Source organism: Pimephales promelas, chromosome 22 (genome assembly GCF_988280905.1).
Source record: "Pimephales promelas chromosome 22, fPimPro1.hap1.1, whole genome shotgun sequence".
Taxonomy (NCBI): domain Eukaryota; kingdom Metazoa; phylum Chordata; class Actinopteri; order Cypriniformes; family Leuciscidae; genus Pimephales; species Pimephales promelas.
The window spans coordinates 18,379,536-18,403,133 of record NC_142790.1 but is presented as its reverse complement, the minus strand read 5'-3'; the positions used below and the strand labels follow the sequence as shown (position 1 = coordinate 18,403,133).

General features: G+C 37.3%; 1 protein-coding gene across 3 annotated transcripts in view; it reads left to right on the top strand.

Moving 5' to 3' along the window:
• The window catches only part of arfgef1 (ARF guanine nucleotide exchange factor 1), a 56,025-nt gene that overhangs the window by 7,157 nt on the left and 25,270 nt on the right, over positions 1 to 23,598 (top strand). For 2 of the 3 annotated variants that reach the window (XM_039666826.2, XM_039666825.2), the window contains exons 2-7: positions 11,630 to 11,660; positions 17,104 to 17,260; positions 17,346 to 17,492; positions 19,614 to 19,793; positions 19,908 to 19,961; positions 22,872 to 23,139. In XM_039666826.2, coding sequence (XP_039522760.2) covers positions 11,630 to 11,660; positions 17,104 to 17,260; positions 17,346 to 17,492; positions 19,614 to 19,793; positions 19,908 to 19,961; positions 22,872 to 23,139 — 837 coding nt within the window. The remainder of the gene's footprint in view (positions 1 to 11,629; positions 11,661 to 17,103; positions 17,261 to 17,345; positions 17,493 to 19,613; positions 19,794 to 19,907; positions 19,962 to 22,871; positions 23,140 to 23,598) is intronic. The other variant, XM_039666827.2, reaches the window with a different exon arrangement.

Genomic DNA, 23,598 nt, shown 5'->3' with positions numbered 1-23,598 from the left:
AAGATACAGAATCATTCAACAAAAACAAGTTTGGCTACGTGGTTGTGTTCACACAAAGCCTCACCTAATAATTAACATTACTTGGCCCTAAAGGGCATACTGTTACCTTAAAGTTTCTTTTTGATTGTCTAATCTGTTAGACTAGATAAGGTACAGATATGTACACTCTAAGGGCCCTATCCTGCAACCGGCGCAAATGACTTTGTACACTGATGTATTTATCACTCCTTCCTATTTTGCACCCGCGCAAAGCGGGCTTTTCCCTCCACAGACACATGTCGGTAAACTAGGAAATGAACTTGCGCTTCCTGGGTGGGTCGGCGCAAAAAGGAGGTGTTTCGCAAACATTCCCTAGTGCTATTTTGCAGTTCCATAAAACAATTCTGTGTCTTTTTATAATGCTATTTAGCGTGCATGCTTGGCCATAATAGCGGGTGCACAACGCATACACTTTGATTCTCTCATCAACACAGATGCAGCAGTTTTAATTTTTGTAAAACATGCATTATAATAAGGAAACATATTAACACATGAGGGAAATCATTGTGGTGTCCATGAAGATGTAAAATGTAGGCCTAAATCTAGCTTTCACATTTACCCAAATTTTTCAGGCTAATTGTAGTAATGACGGATCAGACCTGTTTGCCCAATAGTGGCAAGACACATGTATAATGTTTAACCGACGCTGATTTGGGTGGGTTTCTCCCATCCCCATACAATGTCACTTCAGTTTTTCACTGCCCTGACAAAAACGTCTGTCTCCTCGGCTATGAACCGCTCCTTGTGTGCGCCTGGTAAATCCGCTATAATAATAACAATCCACCATGCAACATGTACACCTGCTCTTAAAGGGTATGTTGGATAACGCTCTCATTGGTTTATTTCACGCAACGCCCAACCACACCTATGAATAATGAAGCTATTTCAGACCAACCCCTTTTAAACTTGCGTCGGGCGCAAGAGTCATCCCACCGGTAAAATAGCAACAGCGCCCAAGACGAGCCCACAAAGTTACTTGATACTTGCGTTTCGGATTGTTAAAATAGGGCCCCCAACGTTTTTATTTAATGACAATTTTAAAGTTTTAAAAAATATTAATTTTACAAGGTCACATGCTGAACAAACAAACACAAAGCTCCGCAATTTGCCATGCTGTTAGTTCTGCAACACATTCAGGTGTTGTTAATGCCGACCAACCAATAAATAGTAGTGCATTCTGATTCCTAAACTTCTCTGCCACGTCTCCATGCACAGAAGCTTCCCAATCCTAACTAGGGGTATACAACAAAAATACTAGGTTTGTAAGGCAGGAGTTCATTGAAATATTTTTTCTGGTTGTAGAGCTTTGAAATGGTAATGCATCTGTAGGAGTGAAGGAGAAATCACATTACTGCTCTCAGGTATCAGCAGTCACCGTTGGGAATGGGATTGGGGTTGGTTGGGAAGCTTGGTTTTGGTAAATGTCACCTCTTTTAAACATATTTATGACTGACTATTTGTGCTTCTAATCTGGCACAAAAACTAGGTAAGGATCAGTCCCGACAAGCCTCTGTCTTTCTGAACTGTATTTGAGAATGTGTAAAATCCACCCTGCTCTTTAACTGGGGGAGATCAAGTAGGCAAAGTTTTCTAAGAGCCAGAGGGACATGAAAGTCCTAGACATATTGTGAAAGAAGCTCTGCTTGGAATCAGGAATGATTCCACTTGAGAAAGAATGAAAAAGGAGCAACGCTTCAACGAGACCCCAACTTACGGTGTCTTCTTGGGACTACATTCACACACCCTCTGGCTATATAAACGGTTTCTGATTGATTTGTCTTGTAGATTGCAGTTGTTGCGTTAGTGTTCATGTGTTGCCTTGGTGTTGATCACATGGTGTACTGCAGAACTCCCGAAGGACCCCTACTGTTTATCTTTTCCCAGCGATGGAGCTGCAGTGTGTGTGTACCGCAAAACACTACACCATCCTTTCTGCTTTTTGCTTAATTGATGGAACAAACCTCTCCCGGCAGCTGGAGACTGAATTCTCTCAGAGGGTTGTTTGCCCAGGTGAGGGTGTCTCAAAGCAGTCATCTCATTCCCACCATGCTGTTAACACCAAACACCAAAGCAGGATACCATTAAGCAAGTATACATATTTGACTTTTGCAATCGAGATTGAGAGCAAAACAGATATGCAATTACAGAGCTCCACTGCAATTATTGGCAGTGTGAAGTAGAGAGACTGTCAACGGGACTTTCTGCTGTCTTGCCGAGTGAAGCTCCCCATGGTATAGCTGTACGGAGTGACATGTCACGGCATGCTTTCAGCCCACCATTTGCACCATGAGTGAAAGTAAAGCTATGTCTGCTTCATTAGAGTTGCGACTGACACCTTCGGAGCTGATAATCTTTTTCTTTTTTTTTTTTTTCAGGTAGAACAATGTCGTCTTTCCCAACATTCCTGACCAAACAGTCTGTCCCCCGGTTTCTGTTTAAGCAAAGATTACCTTTAATGTTAGATCCATAGCCTAACGGTTGACACTTGACACACGTGCCCCAACAAGTTGAGCCTTGATGCTCAAGGTGGCGATGTGAGTTTGAGGCCTATCATTTTCTGTTCCAAATCATTTTGATCTCTCTAATTGTACCATCAATAATATACTTAGGATAATATATTACTAGGGCTGTTATTGTAAACTAAAACTAAAAGTAGTTTTCTGTAATTAAAATAAAGCTAAAATAAAATAAATAGATGAAAAATGTTATGAAAATTAGAAATAAGTTTAAGTATTAACATTTCTTAAAATAAAATAAAACTATACAGAATGACAAGCACATCAAATTAAAACTTCAACTAAAAGTATTTTTATGAAAATGGAAAATATAAAAATAAAAGCTAATCCAAAATATAAATAAACTCTAAAATAGTACATAATAAATACTAAAATAACCCTGACTGTGCTATATTGGTTCAGCAGAAATGTATTTATTTATCAGTATTTATAGCCAGGCAGGGCATGACATTAACACCTGCCAAATGCGAGTGGATTTCAGCACTTTGGTAAGTTGAATTGTGTGTATAATATATCCATTTTTCAATTGGAGTCTTTTAAAAAGGCTACAAAAATGATAAACTAAGTGCAATGTTGTTAGGTCAAATATATTTTTTGATGCATATCAATATCTGAAACAATACCAGCTGCGCTTTTTCACTCCCTCATCTCTCCGACAGTGAGTTGAAACACAAACCCGCCTCCCTCCCCTCATTCACTCATTTCGTTTGCTCTGGATAAATATTATGGGTGTTACAGGGCTTGAATTCCGGTATGGGATTGTGCGTATTGCTTATAATTGACTCATTCTTACTAATTTTACTCGCAGCCAAAGTGCGAACATAAAGCCGCCTCTCAGTACTAAATTGAGTTCTTTTACACTGCTTATTGTGCTTAAACAGTCAAAAACACACAAAATAAGGTAAAATGGCGAGTATTCATGTAAACAAAGTCAGTTATTATGTTGAACATAAACAATTGAGATGTGTAATAGTGTGTAAAATTATAATGGATCCATGTGTCAGGGCATAAAGTGACAGCAGCATAATACCTCCTGCCGAATATACTATTAAATACTAAAGATACTATTAAAAATATCTATATGGCACTTTTTCCCCATGGTATTGGTGTCAAAAATTATGGCCAGTGAAAATGCTAAGTGAGTAGTAACTTTTGAAAACCACTTGCTACAGTTACTGGTGAGCAAAAAGGTAATGTCAAGCTATGTTTATAGGATGTTAAATATTTAATTCTTCATGCTCATTTCCTCTATTGATATTTAGATTACCTTTACCATCATTTAATATGATCACTAATTTAATAACACTGTTAAATGTAATTTTTATCAAATCTTAAATTAAATATGTATTTTTCATAAATGATTGGTTTTAGTTTTTTCAGTGATTTATTTCTCATTTATTTGGATAAAACAGTATTTTTTCCCCTTGGAGATTGTAATTGTAGCGACTCAATCACTTGGTAACCACCCAGAGTGAACAAATGCAGTCATCCTACAGCCCTGCTACATCAATTATTTTGTTACAGGTTTGGTTTAGATTCATTATGCTAGTGTCATTGCCTGGACTGGAGTGAATCACAGCTCTGTGTAGCTCTGTCCAAATAAATTTTTGTTCATCCTTCAAGCACAATTGACCTATGGCTAAGCCACGCTCTCAAACGCGATGAGCCAATCACAGTGCGTAGCTAACCCAATACACTCGAACATTCTCTGCTTCCACGTCCGTTGAAATGCATTGCAGTTAAGTCAGTTTTCATTCATTCTTGTCATTTTAAGTTTAAAATGGTCAAACGTTGTCCATGGGGTACATGCAACTCCGACACTAGGTTCCCTGAGAGGCTGCATGACGGTGTGTATGTTTTTTTTTTTTAACCCTTTTTTTGTTTAAAGCACAACTACAGCCATGAAAATCCAAAAAGATGTCTATAGCCATTTTGTCACATCTCACACTTTTTGCAATCATGTGAGACTAATTAGTTGACTAGTCATTCAAGGGACTAGTTAATTTTGAAGATATGTAGTTTTACACATCCCAATATATGACATTTGGCATAATCTTATTGTCTGTTGTGTTACACACTCTCGTTCTCATTCTTTGGCAACTGAATACAGTAGGCCTGCTTGAGTCTATTTTTTTCCCCATGGCTATGTGGAATGCCATGTGTTCCAGTCCAGGGATTCACAGAAGGTCTGGAGGACCTGCTAAAGTCGACAGGGGTACAGAATCAGCATTGAAATCCTCAAGATCCAGAACTTTATGAACTCTATTAAGTTAACAGATGGTTTATTTATTTATCACACTTTTTTGGAAATTGTGAGTGCTGTGTGGCATTCAGATTTCATAATTCCTTTAAAGCTGATTGTAACTGAAAGAAACTTAATTATGCAGTGTCATAATATGTTGTCCCAACTGTCGGCTCAGAAAGCGTGGGCGCTGGCAGCGTTTCAAGAACATAGTGGTGCCAACTGTCTGAATGCACCAGTATGGCATACAGTAAGGCTGTGTTTTGTGCCACTCATCAGATTTTAAAGATGTATAGGATGTTTGTAGCCTCAGACGCAGGCAAGTTGAATTCCTGTTTACTTATTTTTAGTCCATTATCGAACATTTAATAATGATCACAAATGCATGATAGTGCCTGTGTTGAAAAGGCATAAATGTAAAATACAGCAGGACAGTGTTAAGCTCTATGCAGTTGGTCACATTATTTACTGTTTGAAGATATGCACTAATCTGTTTTAGATAAATATCTGAAGGATCATGTGACACTGGAGTAGTCATCACAGGAATACATAACATTTTGAAATGTATTCAAATAGAAGTCAGTTGTTTTAAATTGTAACACTATTGTTACTGCTTTTACTGTATTTTTGATCAAATAAATTGGTGCACAATAAGAGACTGCCAGTGCCAAACTATCAAGACTTTAGCTGTTGTATCAACAACATTTAAAAATATGGATTATGGTTGACTAGATTCCTGTTTATTCAATGATACACAAGATTTATGAAAATTGGATTTATGCGGTTTAATTAATGCATAATGAGTCACTGCATTCCCGTATATTCAATGTCACAATACAATCCACTTTTGAAATGTGATTCATATAATTATTTGATTATATAATTAAAATGATGTACATGAAGCAGTTCATACTTTTGCTGCAAACCCAAAAAGCCTTGAATTTCGGTGGGACCTCTACAAAGTAGATGGGATGCTTTTCTGTTTTCCTTTACAATTCAGCTGTAAAGTGGAGGTCATGATTTGTTTTCCTTGATTTGTTTTCTCAAGCCCAAAGCCTTTCTCAAGGTCAGTTCACCTGCTTTCTCTGATGATTAGAAAAATAAATGCATTGAATGGACCTAATGCAATAGATTGAAAGGATAAATTTAGACCAAGGGTGTTTGAAATTTCAGGTAACACATTACATGTTGTGACTCCCTGCTAAATGATCATGTTGCTATGGTTTCCATGTTTTATCAGGGACAGTCTACCACTAAAACTGATTAAACAATTTACATCCTGCACTGCAGTGAACCCATTGACTACAGCTACTTTAGTTTAATCAATCCCGTCAGAGACCTAAACTACACAGTAAACCAAGCTCATATGCAACCTTTTAGGCCCAAAACCACCATTGAGTTTTTTTCCGCAAATTTGTGAAAATAATTGCATAATTGCTCTACTTTGGTGCTGCATGAATATTGCACAACGCCGCCAGGATAACTGACCTTCTCATCTGAGCTCCCTCAGCTGTATAACACTGCTCGTCAATGTAAAAATTTTCGTGATGACCAATCAAACTAAAGTTGGTGGGCTTTATGTTCAGTAAACGGTCATAAAATTCAAAATAAGATGTAGCCTAACAAAACATTTAGTATTGACAGCTGCCTACAATAGAAATGTCCCACAGAAATAATCAGGGATGTAAACTAATAAACTGCTGTCTCATTATGCCATTTTTAATAGAAATTATAGCTATGATTTGCGTGATTCATGTAATGTATTCGTAACTGTCAATGTGATGAGACAAGGAGAATTAAGGAAGCCGTTTTCATCATATTAGGCATAGGATTAATAATGAATGTGCACATATTGTGAATTAATTTAAAGGGTTCCTAATATGCCCTTTTGTCTTGATTTTGATAATAGTTGTGCAAAACACAAAATGAAAGACATTTTATGTTATTATGAGTTTAAATATATTTTCGGGATGCCACCGTCTACACTGAAGTTAATTTGTGGTGGTCAGTGTTGGCGTGAAATTGTGGCATGGCGGACACAAATAAATCAATGTATGGGAAACACTGTCTCCCGCTTTGTAACCTTGCAGATCTGTTTTTTTTTTTTATGCTCAAACAGCAACATTGAAAACGGCAAAGTTTAAAAAGTGAAAAAGCGCAGAACTACGCTTTTAATAAACTTATTTACCTAGCTTTCCTAGTATAGCCTTCAGTAAATTCACTTAATTGTCTAAGAAAATGATTTATAAAACATAAATATCAGTTGACACTATACTTTCTTCACGGACACTGATGAACATGTATCAATCAAAGCTCAGTTTTGGGAAGGAAAGAGATAAAGGGCAAGAGAAGGAGACAGAGGAGAAAAAGAAAGGGAGAAGATGGAGATAAGGAGGAAGAATTATGAAGAGTTCAGATACAAAATCCTCTAAGTGCCATCTGAAATTTTCTTCTAGAATGAGTATTTTTATCAATCTTGTATATTTAAGTTCAGTAATTTCACTTCAATGACATTCTAGAAGAAAATTTCAGACGCCAATTTGAGGCTTTTGCATCTGTACTCTTCATATATTGACATAATTTGTGCTACTGCCTACAGCTATTGTATCCATTTTTTGGCCTTTAAAAAGCACATAAGGAAATAAAAATGTTCAAGGAAGCACATCCGAAAACCCCTAGCAAGATCAATTTTGGGACCTTGGTCATTTTAAAACCCTGCGTACGGCCTTGGTAAAACTATCAAAATAAGAAATAAGTAATGCATTTATAAAGTAGCCGGCGTCAATAATCAGCTAGTTGGGCAAACTTCAACTAGTAGTCCAATGTGAGCCATCTCGATTTTGAACCTGGCAGTGTGTAAATTAGGGAAAAGTTACTGATGTTAGCTCTTTGCTTTCAAAGTTTAATTAGACCACTATTGCTAAATGAATATAAAATGCTAAATATAGCTAATATTGCAGTATGGTTACTTCCCCTAATATTTTTGGAAACACATGCAGTGATGGAGAATGATCGGAGTGTAAGCAGACACCAGTGCTCAATATTCTCTCCATGTTCATAGGCAGTTTAGTGTGTTGGAGGGTTGTCTGTCAGCAGAGCGTGTAGATGTCATTATGCTGCTATACTCGTTATTGTTTACTGCCGAGAGGAGGAAGGAGAGTGCTCTTTCTACAGTATTACATTGTTCCCGTGCCGAGCACTTAGTCATTCATGACTGCAGCTGCTCGCTGAGACCAGAGGCGCTTGTTCAAAATAAACATGTTCAATCCAAAGTACTTTCTAGACACCAGCACAAATTGAAGTAGTCAGGTTTTCTGACCTTTGAGTAGTAGCACTACTGACGTGTGTCGCCACAAAGTGCTTGTGCGCTAATGAATCCAGGTGTTTAATATGATTTGATGCCTAATTTGTGTAATGTTGAACCTTTCAGAAGTTTGCTAAGAGAACCTCTGACTCTGGGCCTCTCGTTAGTACATTTTTGCAACACTCTGAAAGCAGTTCTGATGCAGTTAATGACTGGTTTCAGAGGAAGAGGTGTTAAAGAGTCCATGCGTAATTCAATTCTTTAGTGTTAGCTGGGAAAATGTCTCTGTCTCGACAGAAGGATGTTCTGGTAGTCATGTAAATGAAGGAAGCTGTCTTTGTGTTTGGTGTCCTTGATTGAGCCCTTGCATCTTGGATTATTACTTTTTATGGATGGATGGAATGATGGATGGATGGATGGATGGATGGATTGAATGGATGGTTTGGATGGGTAGGTGAGTGGATGGACTGGATGGATGGATGGATTGGGTGGATGGATTGATGGATTTGGTGGGTGGGTGGATGATTGGTTGGATGGATGGATTGATGAATGGATGGATTAAATATTACTTTAAAATAACAAATTAACTCAAGGAATGTCGGATTTAAAACCATTACATTGTAACATTTTCAGAAAAATATAAATATATAATTATATAAAATAGTGTATTGTTCTTTATATTTTAATTTAATTATTATTTTAAGACCACATGTATTTACATAATGCTATTTTGAACTTCAAACTAAACAAGTCAACCGTAAACAAGTCAACCGTCTGATTAAGTCTGTATTTATAGCTGCTTTCAATTCAACCGTATTAGTCCCTATGGGGTGCTAGTTTGTTCATTTATTTATTCATTGTTTACTACACCAGGGGTGATAGTAGAAAAAAATCCTGAGCCTGAACTTTTTTCCCTGGGAGGTAAGCGGCCCCTAAGCCAAGAGATATATGCCCTGATCAACATTTGTCAAGCGGGATCCAGAAGTGTGCTCCCCTGGGAGAACATTTTGATAAATACAGGTAGTCCCTTAAATGATTCTGGTGACTTTTGTAGATATAAATGGACATCATTCAGACATGAAATGAACAAACCCAATACAAAGCCTATATTACAGTAGCATATTTGTGTAGAGCACCAGAGCTCCTGGGACCCTGGGTCTGTTTATTAATCCATCCCTGCTTTTAACTAGTCATTTACCTGCGTACTTATTGCTTGTATAGTGTACTAAGACTATACAACATCCATAACAAGAAAGGTCAGAGCGTGGCAATTATAATTCTCCAAAGTAAACTAGGAATTCATATAGCCTAACCATAGAAAATAAGGACGCATGAACAAGGAGATATTTATTTTAATGCAAAATATGCACCATTTATTTTAAATATATTTTTTAAACAGTTACAGTGCAACAAAACCCTATGTAATGTAACACTCAATTTGAAGAGCTCTTTTCCAAAACGCGATAAACGCCATTTAAAAAAAAAAAAACGAGTTTGTCGTGTCATTCTGCTGTGCAGAACCCTTTCGCTGCTCCATCAACGTTTCATGCCAAATCGCTATATTTCATTGTTTAAAATGTACTGCAAGATACAGTTTCTTTCCAAACCACGATAAGCGCCAGCCCTGTTTTTAGCCTAAACACGATAAATCCTCAAATTCAATGAGCGCTCTACACAATCCAGCACGGCGGCACTCTGAACAGAGGTTTATTATGTTCATTTATTCCTCAAAATGAGTCCTAGTTTTCTAGTCGACTAGTAGTAGATCATTTAAGCCATTTGTATTATCAGTAATCACATTTATTGATTTAAATAAATGGGAGAGAAACATGAGCGTTTTTAATTGCCTATTCCGCATTTCAACGTATGCATAAAGCTTGCCACAAAGAACCGGCAAAAGTAATGATTATGCATGAAACATTTGAATTGTTTATTAATAAACTAGTGTTTTCTGTCAGTGTCAGCAACAAAGATAAAGTTGATGATGCTTACTCGCCATCTTCGCAGTGAACGCGCATAGGCCTATAGAAACGCATACTTCGAATTAGCCTATATACGCAGAGAGTTGCCAATTTATTTTAGTTTTTAATTGTTTTGTTTAAAAGTAGATATTTAAAGCTTTCTGTAGCCTTGTTCTCAGGCCTGTGTGAGGCAAGCATCGGGGTGTTTCGGTTCATATTATGAGACGCGCTCCGGTTCACCTGCGCGCCTCTGTGTCCTGATTATATTGTCTGATATTTACTTCTAATGTATTAATCCAGTCAATTTGTCGATGAAACATTTATTAAAATGAAGATACAATTTATATGAAACGAAATTTACAAGCTTTCTACAAAACAAAACTTAATAAGTGGTCAAAATCATGTCTGACGCACTCCAAATATTTTCCGATATTGGGCAGCTTTTGAATTTTGATCCTATCTTACTAATCTCATGCGGTTCCCTTTTCATAGCCTACTCAACATATATGAAATAATAAAAATAAGTAATGTAATATTATTAAAAACAAATGTGAAACGTATATTTTATGTTTATTTTTTATTTTTATTTTTTTACTTATATTTAAGCGTCATGCTGCTCCTCTTTGCTCACATGTTATGTAGCCTGTGTGTTTGTGTGTGCATGTGCTGGAGGGGTGCCCATCCCTTTTTTGAATATCGTTATCATATATTGATCATTTTTAATAATTCGTTTTTTTCATGCATATGTTGAAATTGTTACTATTTGTTTGAGGTTGCTGCCTCGAAACAGACAGATGCGTTAGGGCGAGTTTATCCTCCGCTAATTTCTGACACAGAGTGACGAGTGGATGAGCGATTGTAAATGACAGATCGAACTCGGCAATGAAGGAGCACAAGCGAATTTTTAAATCAGCCACACGATCGGTCATTGAGGGTCGGATATCTGCTGTGGCTGTTGCCCCCGGCCCCGGCAAACGTGAGGTGTGTTGAATCGCTCGGACAGCTGCTTGATGACTAGGGTCTAACTCGTGCCGTGCCAGCACTTTTTTCCCGCTAGTTCCATATAATATTTTCCTTGCACACAAAGTGCAGAAACATGCTCCTGGTTGCCGGAGTTTTTGACACCAGCTTCCAAAGGGCTTTTCGTCTCTACCCACCTCTTCTATCCAAGACCAGCGCCATTTATTCTTTATGCCTTTATCGACAAGTTTGGTGTCTTCCCCCGGCTTCATAAACTTGCGCTCCATGACTTCGGCTATATTTCGCGCTGCCAGTGTGGAAAACGCACAAAAAACTGATCGCACGTGAAGTGACTACTGATTCAATTTGATTGGCCAAAACCCAAGACCAGCCCCTACCCTATTGCCGATTGGCTGAAGTAAGGTTACATATGTGGTTTAATGCATAGACATAATATATACATGTCTATGGTTTAGTGCGCAAACCTGTTTTTTTTTTTTTTTTTTTTTTTCCCCAGACACGTATGAACGCCGGAAATCCGGCGTGGCGCCGGAGCGCTATCAGGCATGCTACACTCATGTGACTGTTTTCTTTTTTTCTTTTGCAGAGGAAATCAAGGCGGAATCTGAGAAATTAAGGTAAGTCGATATCTTATGCCCCACCCCAGCTCTTGAGATATTGAACACGTGTTAGTTTCAAATCTTCCTTCATTGTTGTCAGGTTCAATGCTTGTAATGCAAGGTTGACACTTTCCAGAGAGTAACCACACACGCGGCCTCTTTGTGTTTTGGCTGCTGCCCTGCCCTCATTGTGATTTGTGAGTGTGTGCTCAGTGCCAGTGAAAAACACCCCCTCACAGCCTGTGTTGTTGCACTGTGCTTGGAGACCTTGCTGTGTGACTAGGAAACAGGAATGAGACGTTCCGTGCTCAGGGCTTTCTGCAGGGCCAGGGTAGCCCATTCTGAGGTCGTACCTCACCCCCCTCAGCCTTTGATCTCAAACAGATCTTAGGACGGACAGCATGCATTCACCCTCTACATCCATTTATTCACAGCTCACCTGTTTCACCCCATCTGTCTCGCTTTTACTTCCATCTCCTTGACTTTTGGTATTTCTCCCCTTTGTTGCTTATGAATTTCTGTTTTGAAGCAAGGACTCACTCATTCCAAACAGTGGTTCTATTTTGAGTACTATTAAAAAAAAAATTGAAATACCATTTATCACAACAAAACTCTTTTGTGAATATGAATCTTTGGTTGGTTTAATTACTGAAGTGATGGATTCATTTTGTTATTTGTACCGAGTGTACAAAGTGTTTTGTATATATACAAAGTATATATATATATATATATATATATATATATATATATATACACGCACAAAGACACTGACAGGTTATGATGTTATGGTTTATGTCATAATATATATATTATATAATAATATATATATATATATATATATATTATTTTAAAATATTGCAATTGCTAATAATTGTTTTTAGCAGCCATTACTTCTGAATTGGAAATTTAAGATCAGGAATTTGATCAAATTAAATCTGTTATCACTTATCGGTTCTATGAGCGTGTTTTAATGTGATTAAAATTTTTTTTTTTTAAAAAAACGTTTTCAATTGTAAGATTAAGTGAAAGAGAACCCAATTATTTATTCATGTTTGAAATTTCTATTAGTTATTCCAGTTGTTTTTTTCTGTGTAATGTTTGTTAAAATTATAGTAAAATCTTAGTGTTCTTTAGGCTGCTGTTTTTTTTGTTTTTTTTTTTTCATGGAAATTAGTTGCGACAAAACGTTTTGCCGGAATCAATCAGAATCTGAATCAGGGTTGCTAAAATTCAAGCGATACCCAACCCTTGTCTTTAGGGTCTCCTTCTGCAACATGAAATCTAATAGGCTGATTTGGTGCTCACTGCTTAAGAAACATTTATTTATTTTTGCCGAGTACAATGTCAGCACACATTTGTGGTTTTATTTTTTGGTTTTAGGTTTTATTTTTGGGGGACATTTAAGATTTAGACAATTTCAAATTCTTGCTGTTCGTGATATTCATCAGGAACATTGCTGTTCAATGCAGGTTAAGCTCTATCAACTGCATCTGTAGCATAATGTCGATTACCACAGAAAATAAATTTCTCTGGGCCCTTGAAATTCAAGGCTTTGAAAGTTAAAGAATAAACATTTAAAGGGTTAGTTCACCCAAAAATGAAAATTCTGTCACATTTCTTGTGGAAGCTCAAACGTGCTGTGTAACACACCAGAATTAATCTCATTGGTTATCATACATCAAGCGAATATGAGCTTCTGTTTAACTGATGTGAGAGTTGATTAATGTTTATATGTGACTACAAGCTGAAATTAAATCTGTTTGTCATATGACGTGATTTTGTCTTTTAGAAAATTTGGACTAAACCGCTCAAGTCATATCTTTTTATGAACTTTTGAGAGTTGCTATAATTGAGTAATACATTTTTACAATGCAACAAACCCGTTAAACACACACTGTTAGACTTTTACATATTAACATATAAGCTACATTCAATAACAAAACAATTCAATCACCATGCATCATTAAACAGTAAAAAGTATGAGCTGGAAAACTTTTTTTCTCTCTCTCTCTCTTAGGCTACCTCATAGTCCTTTGTTAAATGCATTACGTTTTTTACAAATTGGAGCACATTCAAAATATATTTTCTGGGGAAATCAGAATGCCACAAATGCTCTCATAAGATCTTAACTTGTTATCTTTTAAAAGAGCATTAGATGATTCTCTCTTCCCCAGAAGTCTCGTCGCTGCACAATGCTTACAGGCTATTTGTGCTCAGCCTGATTACCAACTTGGTTTAACTCTATAGCAATAAGAATCCTCTAGAGGGTTTGTTTCAGTGAGGGCAGAGAGAGAAACAGGCTAAATGAGAGTTGTGTGAGGTAATCTCTAGACCCAGTGGAACTCTAGTCGTTTCCCTTGTAGCCTGGCTACAGCTCAATTTATGACAATTACAAATATGAGCTGGCTAATCCCTCCACAGACAGATTAATGAGATTGAATGAAAGAGAAGTGAAGAGAGGAGGGGAATAGAGCTGAGCCAATGGGAAGAGGTTTATTATACTGTAGCAGCCTCCCGCTGACTCGGCCTGAGTTGGGCTATGCTAACTACGACCTCATAGCCACAGCAACGCAACCCGGATAATGGGAATGTGTGTACTTTTGAGTTGGGTATTAGTTTGGGATCTAGTACACTCTTAAAAATAAAGGTTGTTTGGCATCATTGGTTCCATGAAGAACCTTTAAAGGGATAGTTCACCCAAAAATGAAAGTTCTGTCATTTACTCACCCTCAAGTTGTTCCAAACCTGCATGAATTTCTGTCTTCTGCTGAACACAAAAGAAAATATTTTGATGAATGTCAGTAACCAATCTGTTGTGGGGCACCATTGACTTCCTTAGTATTGGGACCCCACAAATGTTCAACATTCATGGGAAACTTTCCATTGCACAAGTTTCTTACAATTATTCAAATGTTCAAAGGTTTCAAAATGGTTCTCCTATGTTATCTCTACAAAACCTCCTTTTGGTTTCGTAGCGATAACATTTTTGTTTTCGCAGTGACGGATTCAGTCTATGATTCAGACTGATGATTCCTGTGTTTGAATTAGAATGGTCAATCTGCACCAGTCGAGTTTGTATAGACATCATTTTTGTACTATCTGTCCGTTTTGCGTATGAAACAAGCTGCACATTTGAAATAAATGTGACTCATAAACAAATGATTCTTAAGAGCCAGGGGCCAGATTTACAAAAATCTAAATACTGTAAGAAAGGAGATCAATATTTTTGTTTTATTATCTGACGGTTATGGCGGTTCTTGCCGAAAACTCACTGATCCCTAGTAGTATTAGGATATATTATATGTGGCTAGTAGGGATGTCAATTTTCACAAATTCCCATGATCGATCGTCGTTCAAATTAAGGATCAATTAATAATCGTTATAGCCTTAAAACTGCAATATGCGTCTGCTCAGTGTCATATTCCAACAGCAGGAAAGGGTCTACAAATGCTGCTCAAAACGCTATGTTCCTCTCCAAATTAAAGAGAATGTTTTTTTAATCTAAATAATGGGCTAGTAGGATTGTAAAATAGTTCGATGTGATTGATAAAATAATTAATTAATAATCAAATGAAACGACAATACGTGTCACCAACCGCCTCAGATGCACTTGTCAGAATGTGTGACTGTTGTGGACATGTTTTTCCTGGAACAACGCACTGAAAACGGCAACTAAACCCATTGAATTCACAACGAATTATTAAAATAGTGTTATCGTGTTATGTGATATGACTTAATCATAGTTATTATTAGTCGTGCATTCTGCTTGAACGGCGCGCGCTGAATGAATAACCGTCGAGCACTTTGCTAGTGCGTTTATACTCAAAGAAACGCATCCTATGAGATTAATCAGATATATACGAAATAAACATAGCCTAATATAACAATTTATATCTGCAAAAAATGACGTGAATGCACAAGTGAACTTGAACTAGGTCTACGTGCCATTCAGAATGACTCATGTTGTCGACGCGCTTTTCCAGGAACAACGCGACACGGCAACTAAACCCAAAATTAAGTGTTTTATTACAATATTGTTTTTTTTTATAATGTTATGTAATATGACCATTGTCGTTTGAGCCATATGAACATTGCCATTGAGCAGCGCGCGCGAAAAATCACGCTTTAGCGTCAATTCATAACCAAACATCCAATATGAGATAAAGCAGATACAGATAGGTGTAACTTACACAAAAATAAACTATTACAACTTACATTTGCACAAAACAAAAGGCTGCGAATGCACACGCCAACTTATTCTCACCATGAAGGTGTAGTCCCAAACATAACTCCTGTGCGCTCGCTAACATGTTCCCGCCTATGGTTTCCCGGTGGAGCAGCACGCGCGCATGAACCATGAACACGCGCAAGCATGGTTAATCGATGATCGATGTCTAATCGACAATTAATCGATCGTAGATTAATCGTTGACATCCCTAGTGGCTAGTGTTTTAGTGCTTAATAGCAACCCAATAAATTAATTAAACATGTCTGGATTTATGACAAGTTGGGGTTTTTCCTAATTATTTATTTACAGGAAATCAAATTCGTCATAAGTTTTGTTTTGTTTTAGAAAGACAAGAACATTAAGTGATTTTCCTAAGAATACATTTTCTTACATTTATTCTTAAGTTATTATCTTGCAAATCCAGCAGTTCTTTTTAATGAGTCAAAAAGATCAGTAAAAGAGCCCTGAACTTGTTTGTGAGTTTTAATTAGACTCACTTAGTCAGTGAATCATTCAAATTTGTTACCGAGTTCACAACTGATTTTCTAAACCACAAATTAGTTTTGGGTTCTGTCCAATCCTGAACTCTTTTCTGTTATTTATACTTTTAAGTTTGTGAAACTTCATTCTATTTTAAGAGTTATATGACCACTTGTAATTAAAGATACATACAACAGAGTTTTGATGTAATAAATGGCATGTTGGATGCTGCCATAATCAACCATGCAAAACACTAATCTGGTATGCCACATAGTACACATAGCATGCAAATGCATCCCTTCCACTCCTTTTCTCTCTGTCACTCTCTCTTCTATCATGTCCCTTTAGTGCTCCATTTTACTCTTCATCACCCACTGTTTCTCTACTCAACTCTATTCTTTTTATCTCCCCATCCTCCACCCCATGTCCCACTGCTCTCATCAACTCGTCTTGCTGAAGGAAATCGTAATGCTCCGTCCTAGCTAAAACACAGCAGTCCCAGCTTAGCCTGAAACCTCTGATTCAGTGGCTGGACATAACGCGAGAGTTTGCACTCTATACAGTACATGCCATAATACAATGTAGTATCTTAAGTTATGTTAACTTGAGAGCTTTTGTCAGCTAACATAGATGTGCATTTAATTGCAATATTTTCAATTATGTTATCAGCAGCATATCGCAGTTAATTTGGTTAAAATGATTGTCAGCCCCTGTTCAGTTAAACTGATTAACGTCTTTATTTTTGTTTTGTAGCCCACCGGCTGGGGACAACAAGTCAAGTTCCAGTACTCTGCCGCCAATCAAATCCAAGACCAACTTCATTGAAGCAGATAAATACTTCCTGCCGTTTGAGTTGGCCTGTCAGTCCAAATGTCCGCGCATCGTCATCACCTCTCTAGACTGTTTACAGGTCAGCGCCTTACAACAAACTCATGACAGGATGCTTCTTATGATGGGGGTGTTTCATCTCATACGCTGTGTTCATGATTTTTCAGAAACTCATAGCATATGGTCACCTGACGGGGAGTGCTCCAGACAACACAACCCCAGGAAAAAAGCTCATCGACAGGATCATAGAGACTATATGTGGCTGTTTCCAAGGACCACAGACGGATGAAGGCGTCCAGTTGCAAATTATAAAGGTCAAACATTTTTTGGGTTGATTGCTCATAAACATGTGGAGAAAATAATGTCATGTTGTTTTTTTAAAATTCAGAAATGCTCAGGGAAACAATGTTAGCTATACGGAATTTTGGTGATGTTCATACAGAAAAATCAATATTGTACATCTAGAAGGTATATAGGAAGTAGCTTTAGTACAATAATTATTAAAAATGTATTATTATTCCATAAACAAATATTTTATTTTAAAATTAACCAGAAGTAGTGTGATGAAAATAAAAAAATACTGCAACCAGTGCACTAGAACACTTTCACATTTCACATCTCATCCTAAGGTGAACATTACAATTAAAAACAGCAAAGTTTCAGCAAAAAGTAAATAATTGAAATACGAAGGATCAAAACATAAGAATAAACTTGTATTTAGAGCAAATAAGCATGTCTTTTATATTTGAGTATGTGGTAGAGCTGCACGATTCTGGATAAATTGAGAATTGCAGTTGTTTTGTTTCAAACAGAGATTCAGATTCTCCCACGACTCAGACCATAGACATATACTCTAGACCTCACCTTGGCTACGGCAGTTCATTGGAACGAATGCGTCAATAGAGCCGCCATCTTGAAACAGGGGAGCCCCTCCACTTTAATGCATCAGCGTCAATGTAGACACAGGTCTAATGGAAATAAAATCACCATAAATCATCATGAATGCAATTTTTCTTGTTTTTTTGGTTTGTTCCAACGGTCAGACATGTATTTATCATTGATTCCAGAAAGAATTTTTTTTTTTTTTTTTTAAACATTCTTCCTAGTTCAGATTTCATCCGTGAACATCATACGCTGCACAACATACGCTGCCACCATCAATGAATTCGACGTAAAGGCAAAGATAGCAGCGTTACCTAGCTACGTCCTATGACAAGACCCCTGTTCCAAGATGGCGGCGGTTTTAACGCATGCTTAGAGCCACAAGATGAGGTCTAGTGTATATGTCTATGGACTCAGACAACAGACAAATAAACAAAACAACATGTCTTTTACTTAAGGTTCTGACGACATGTTAAAGACTATTTAAAATTTGAATGAATAAATGATTCAATGATTTGTTCATCAATACTTCATTTGTTTCATTACTAGATTATTAGAGTTATCAAGAAGTACCGACTTCGGTACCAAGCCGGTACTGAAATTTTAAAATTGTGACGCTTTGAGCGCTATTGAACACCTCTGATTGGCCACTGTGTTCACGCGCTCATCAGATATGTCTGTGATTGGCTACAATGATCTACGCACGGGAGCGTTTGAGAGCACACGGAAGTGTTTGAAAGTGTTTTAAAAAAAAAAACGGTAGCGGGAGCATTTGAAAAAAGTCAAAGTTGAGTTGTCAAAAAGTGCAGACTTCGTTACCAAGTACTAATCAAGTGTTTTTGAACAAATGTCTTAAATTAATAATTCAATGACAAATACATTTTTTAACAGTCACTTGTCGCCACCTGCTGGTGCCATGTTACGTTCTAAACGTGATTTACTCACTATTATTACCAGTTCTTCTGTGATAATATGAACACCGAAATAATGATACAGTTGCTGAAAAGACTGTTTGTGAACTGATTTCATAGCTACACATGACATCTGCTCTCTCTGGCTCAGCGGCAGCACAAAGCGCGGATTTGAATGTTCGGGTGTGATTTTGTCAAAGGTTTAATAGACACAGGCGAATCGTTGTCGTTCAGAAATGAGATTGCATGGGTGTTTGAATCAAGATCGTGATCTTTTAGCGGTTAATCATGTAGCTCTGGTTTGTAGGTACATCTCTCTGATTCTTTGTGTAGAACTGGCCTAACCTGTAGCGCTCCGATTTCCATAGCGTCATTTGCCTAAGCTATTGTTTAACAAATCTCATTGTGGAATGTAGAGGGGCAGGACAAGCAAGGCTCCTGAAAGCCGCTGAACTCCTTTATACGGCCACATGTCAAGCCTAATCTGTTTGAACTTTTACTGAGCTTCCTGCAGCTAAAGTAATAATAACACTCCCCATATGGTCTGCTGGATACATTCCTAGGATTTATCACTACAGTTGTGGCTTAACTTTCTCTGCGGTGACATTTGTGTTTGTTTGTTTGTTTGTTTGGCCCCTACAGGCCTTGCTTACAGCCGTGACCTCCCAGCAAATAGAGATCCACGAAGGTACGGTGCTGCAGGCCGTAAGAACGTGCTACAACATCTATCTGGCCAGTAAGAACCTCATCAACCAGACCACGGCCAAAGCAACCCTCACGCAGATGCTGAATGTGATATTCGCCCGCATGGAGAACCAAGCAGTGAGTGCATTTGACACTTCTCCTGTGGTAATACGGGGAAATGACATCCTGATCTAACTACTCTTCTTTCTTTTTGGTTGATGCCTCTCCTCCTCCTCCTCCCTCAAAATATAGCTTACAAATCACAAGATCAATTGGTCTTTGGCATCAAGAAAGCGAGATCGTCAGGTAAAGAGTGACAGGACTGCCTTGAAATGTGCTTGATCTGAAGTTTTTTCTGGTTTGTGTACATCAGCTTCATCTGTCACTCTCGCACTCTGTTTCTCTCTGAGACGTCTAGCTCCAGTCTGCTTGCCTTGGCTTCATTGCGTTTTTTTGCCTGCTGTCGTCCCCTCCATGACAACATGAGTTCCTTTCACCTGTCTTACCATGTTTATGTGTTGTGTAAGAGCTTTCTCTCGTACGTTAGGCCCCGTTTACACCTGGTAGTAACATCCGTCTCAGATGATTTGTTTACAAGTGGTCAGTGAAGACAGCTGGTGACATCTCGTAGTAACATACGTCTTTTTGTGAGCACGTTCTGCATTTGAGGACAGATCTCTGATTTGTGATGACATATGGTGCTCTTTTGGACTGGGATGTTTTTTCTTCAAGTGGTTTTGACAATATTCAGTATACACTACCATTTAAAAGTTTGGGATCATTGAGATTTGTTCAAATGTTTTTTTTTTATGTTCACCAAGGCTGCAGTTATTTGATCAAAAATACAGTCAAAATGGTAATTGTGGAATATTATTACAAGTTTCCTTTTGTATATTGGAAAGCTTTGATTTCAGCATCATTACTCCAATCTCAGAGTCACATGGTCCTTCGGAAATCATTCTAATATACTGATTCGGTGCTAAAGAAGTTTTTCTTATTATCAATGTTGAAAACAGTTCTGAAGCTTAATATGTTTGTGAAGATTATTTGAAATAGAATCTTTTGTACAATTATAAATACTGCCACTTTTTGTCAATGTAATGCATCCTTGCTGAATTTAATTGTTAATTTGTTTTTAAATGTACCGACCCTAAACTTTTAAACAGAAGTGTAAAAAAACAATAAATTATATAAATGAAATATAAATGATAAATGATGTGTAAATTATATTTTACCCCTTTTTTTTACTATACAAATAAAAATTAAATGATTTTAGTTATTTTAATTTGAATGCATAATCCATTTTCATAAACCACATACGCATGTTTATTGTAATACATAAATAATATTTCTCAGTGGAGAAATGTTTGGAATCTTTTCAGTAGTGTTTAGGAAACTTAATGGCTAAATAAAAAAGCATGTTAAATGAGATATACACAATGGTGCTTAATTTTATATACGGCTACAAAATCATTGCTAATATATTATCAAGAAGGAATTGTTTTTCCGAAATACACTTATTCTTGCTATAAACATGTTTTTTGATCGTCAGATTTATTTTATTAAAACGGTATTGTATTGAAATGGTTGTGTCACATGATTGGGGTGTTCGAGGACGCGTTTTAGTGATCAGATAAAAACGTTTTAGACCTGGTTTACAAGTGTATTGAGGTCTGTCATTTGTGATTAGATCATCCGAGATGGATGTTGAGACCAGGAGCAAACGTGATCTGTCTCTATCTTTGTGGTTTAGATGGCTGCATGTGGATGAGAACAGTGAGGTGTAGTTTAGATGTTTCACGGTCGCTGCGCTTATCGAAAGGATGCCTCTTTGAAAGTAAGGCTTGCGGTTTTGGCACAGTCAAAACACACTGTCACACAGTTTTAGCAGTCCGGACAGAGCGTGACACAGCCAGACACATCATGCATAACTAATCAGCTATACAATATTGAAGATGCATTTGTTTTGCCAACACAGACTAGACCATATCAGACCACCTGAATTCAACTGAAAGCTCTGGAGAAGGGACATCTTTGTCCCTGATATTTTATTAATAAAAATGTTACATTGACGGTCCTTCTGGGTTTATGGATGCACACAGTACAGTCTGTTTACTAACTAGGGTTCCATGGTATATTGGTACATGAAAAGTAAAAAATATAACATTTCATTCTGTCATTTATTTATAAATACAAATCCAGGTGGTATGTTTAACAACAGTATTTTCACTCTTTGTAATGCATAATTTAATAACTGTGTTGGGATTTATTTATGTAGTTGTTATTTTTAGTATTGTTTTATGTATTATAACTGTAATTTATGACTTGTTAAAGGATATTATGTGAATTGAAAATAATTACTGAATCTATTAACACTATTAGTTTTATTAGATCAATTGCTAAGCCCGAAGGTATTTATTTATTTGCACATTATTTTTACTAAATCTTTTAACAGTTTCATTTTATGTGTTGCTAAGCCCTAAGATATCGATTTACTATCATTACCAAGGGATCGCAGGCTGGTGTTGTACCAAAGCCAAAATAATTGTTAATGATCCAGACTTATTGATATTTATACCCTAGAAATGTTCAGTTTGAAGAATAATTTGCCAGTCAGTTGGTCTGAAGTTGTATTAGCTACCAGCTCCAGTCAAATTCAGTTGTTGACTATTTGCACCTTGTGCAGTTCTGTTTATTAATTTATATTAATGATATTTGTCTCCTGAGACACACTGTGAAATGTTTTTTTTTTTTTTTTTGACCTATGGTAAAATCATCAGTTTTAGATTGCATAATTTGGCATGCTTTACGTCACTGATGGCTGATTTATTTTGTTCCACAAACAAGTCATACAGGTTTGAAACAACATGAGGGTATATGATGGCACAATTTTCATTTTACACTTATCGCATGTGCGTACTTCAGATTTTCATTCCAGGTGCATGTAATCAAACCACCATCTGTCTCTATGAACACAGACATTGTCTTCACATACAGTAAGATGCTATAAAGATCCTGGTCTTGTGTTTTTGTTTTTTTAGTTTTTTAAATGATGAAAACAACCTGTATTCCTAAACACTATTTGCCTCCTGTTCAGAGAAATGGATGTACATCAGCGTGGCTTTGGGCTCCTGGTCGCCCAGGAGGGAACATGAGTTTATAAACTCCCTGAAACGTGTTTAAAATGACTTGACCTTTGGTGTATGTGTGTTCCAGCTGCAGGAAGCTAAGCAGATGGAGCGAGAGAGGCACAGGCAGCATTCTCCAGTCAGCCAGCAAGAACCAGAGTCTCCTGGACAGCGGCACACCGATACCCCTGGCAAAAGCCTCCCCGCCGAGGCCAACGGTGGACCGGGACACCAGGGCAGCAAGGCCGAGCAGGGATCCCCACCCTACGAGAGTCCCGAGCCAGAGAACGGCACCGACTTCTGCCCTGTGGAGAATGAGCAGACCGAGGCCGACCAGGCCACAGCAGCTGCGCAAAGTAAAGAGATGCATGTGAACATGCAGAGATTCATTTAGCTTTAGGGTTACATGTTTATGTAAATTATTATGCTAATTTCTCTAAATGATTCTGGACACCAGTGGAATATTCTATGAGAGTGCTTTCATTATTGCCTATTCTCATAAACGTGACTAAACATGTTGGGTTTAATAGGATGTATTCAAAAAGACGTTTTATCAAAAACTCATTTAATAAGTATTACATAGGTTTTAATTTTCTGTTTGAAGATTTTTGGCTCTCTTTTTAACTATGTTTTTGTATTTGGTTACTGATGTGCCATTAAAACCATAGTTTGTTCAAAAATGAAAATTCATCTGTCATCACTCGTGTTGTACCCTCATATCCCCCAATCCTGTAAAACTTCAATAGTCAGTCGAAGCTCAAACTAATTTATATTTAACCTAAGATGTGAATTAGTGCCTAAATTAAATCTGTTTG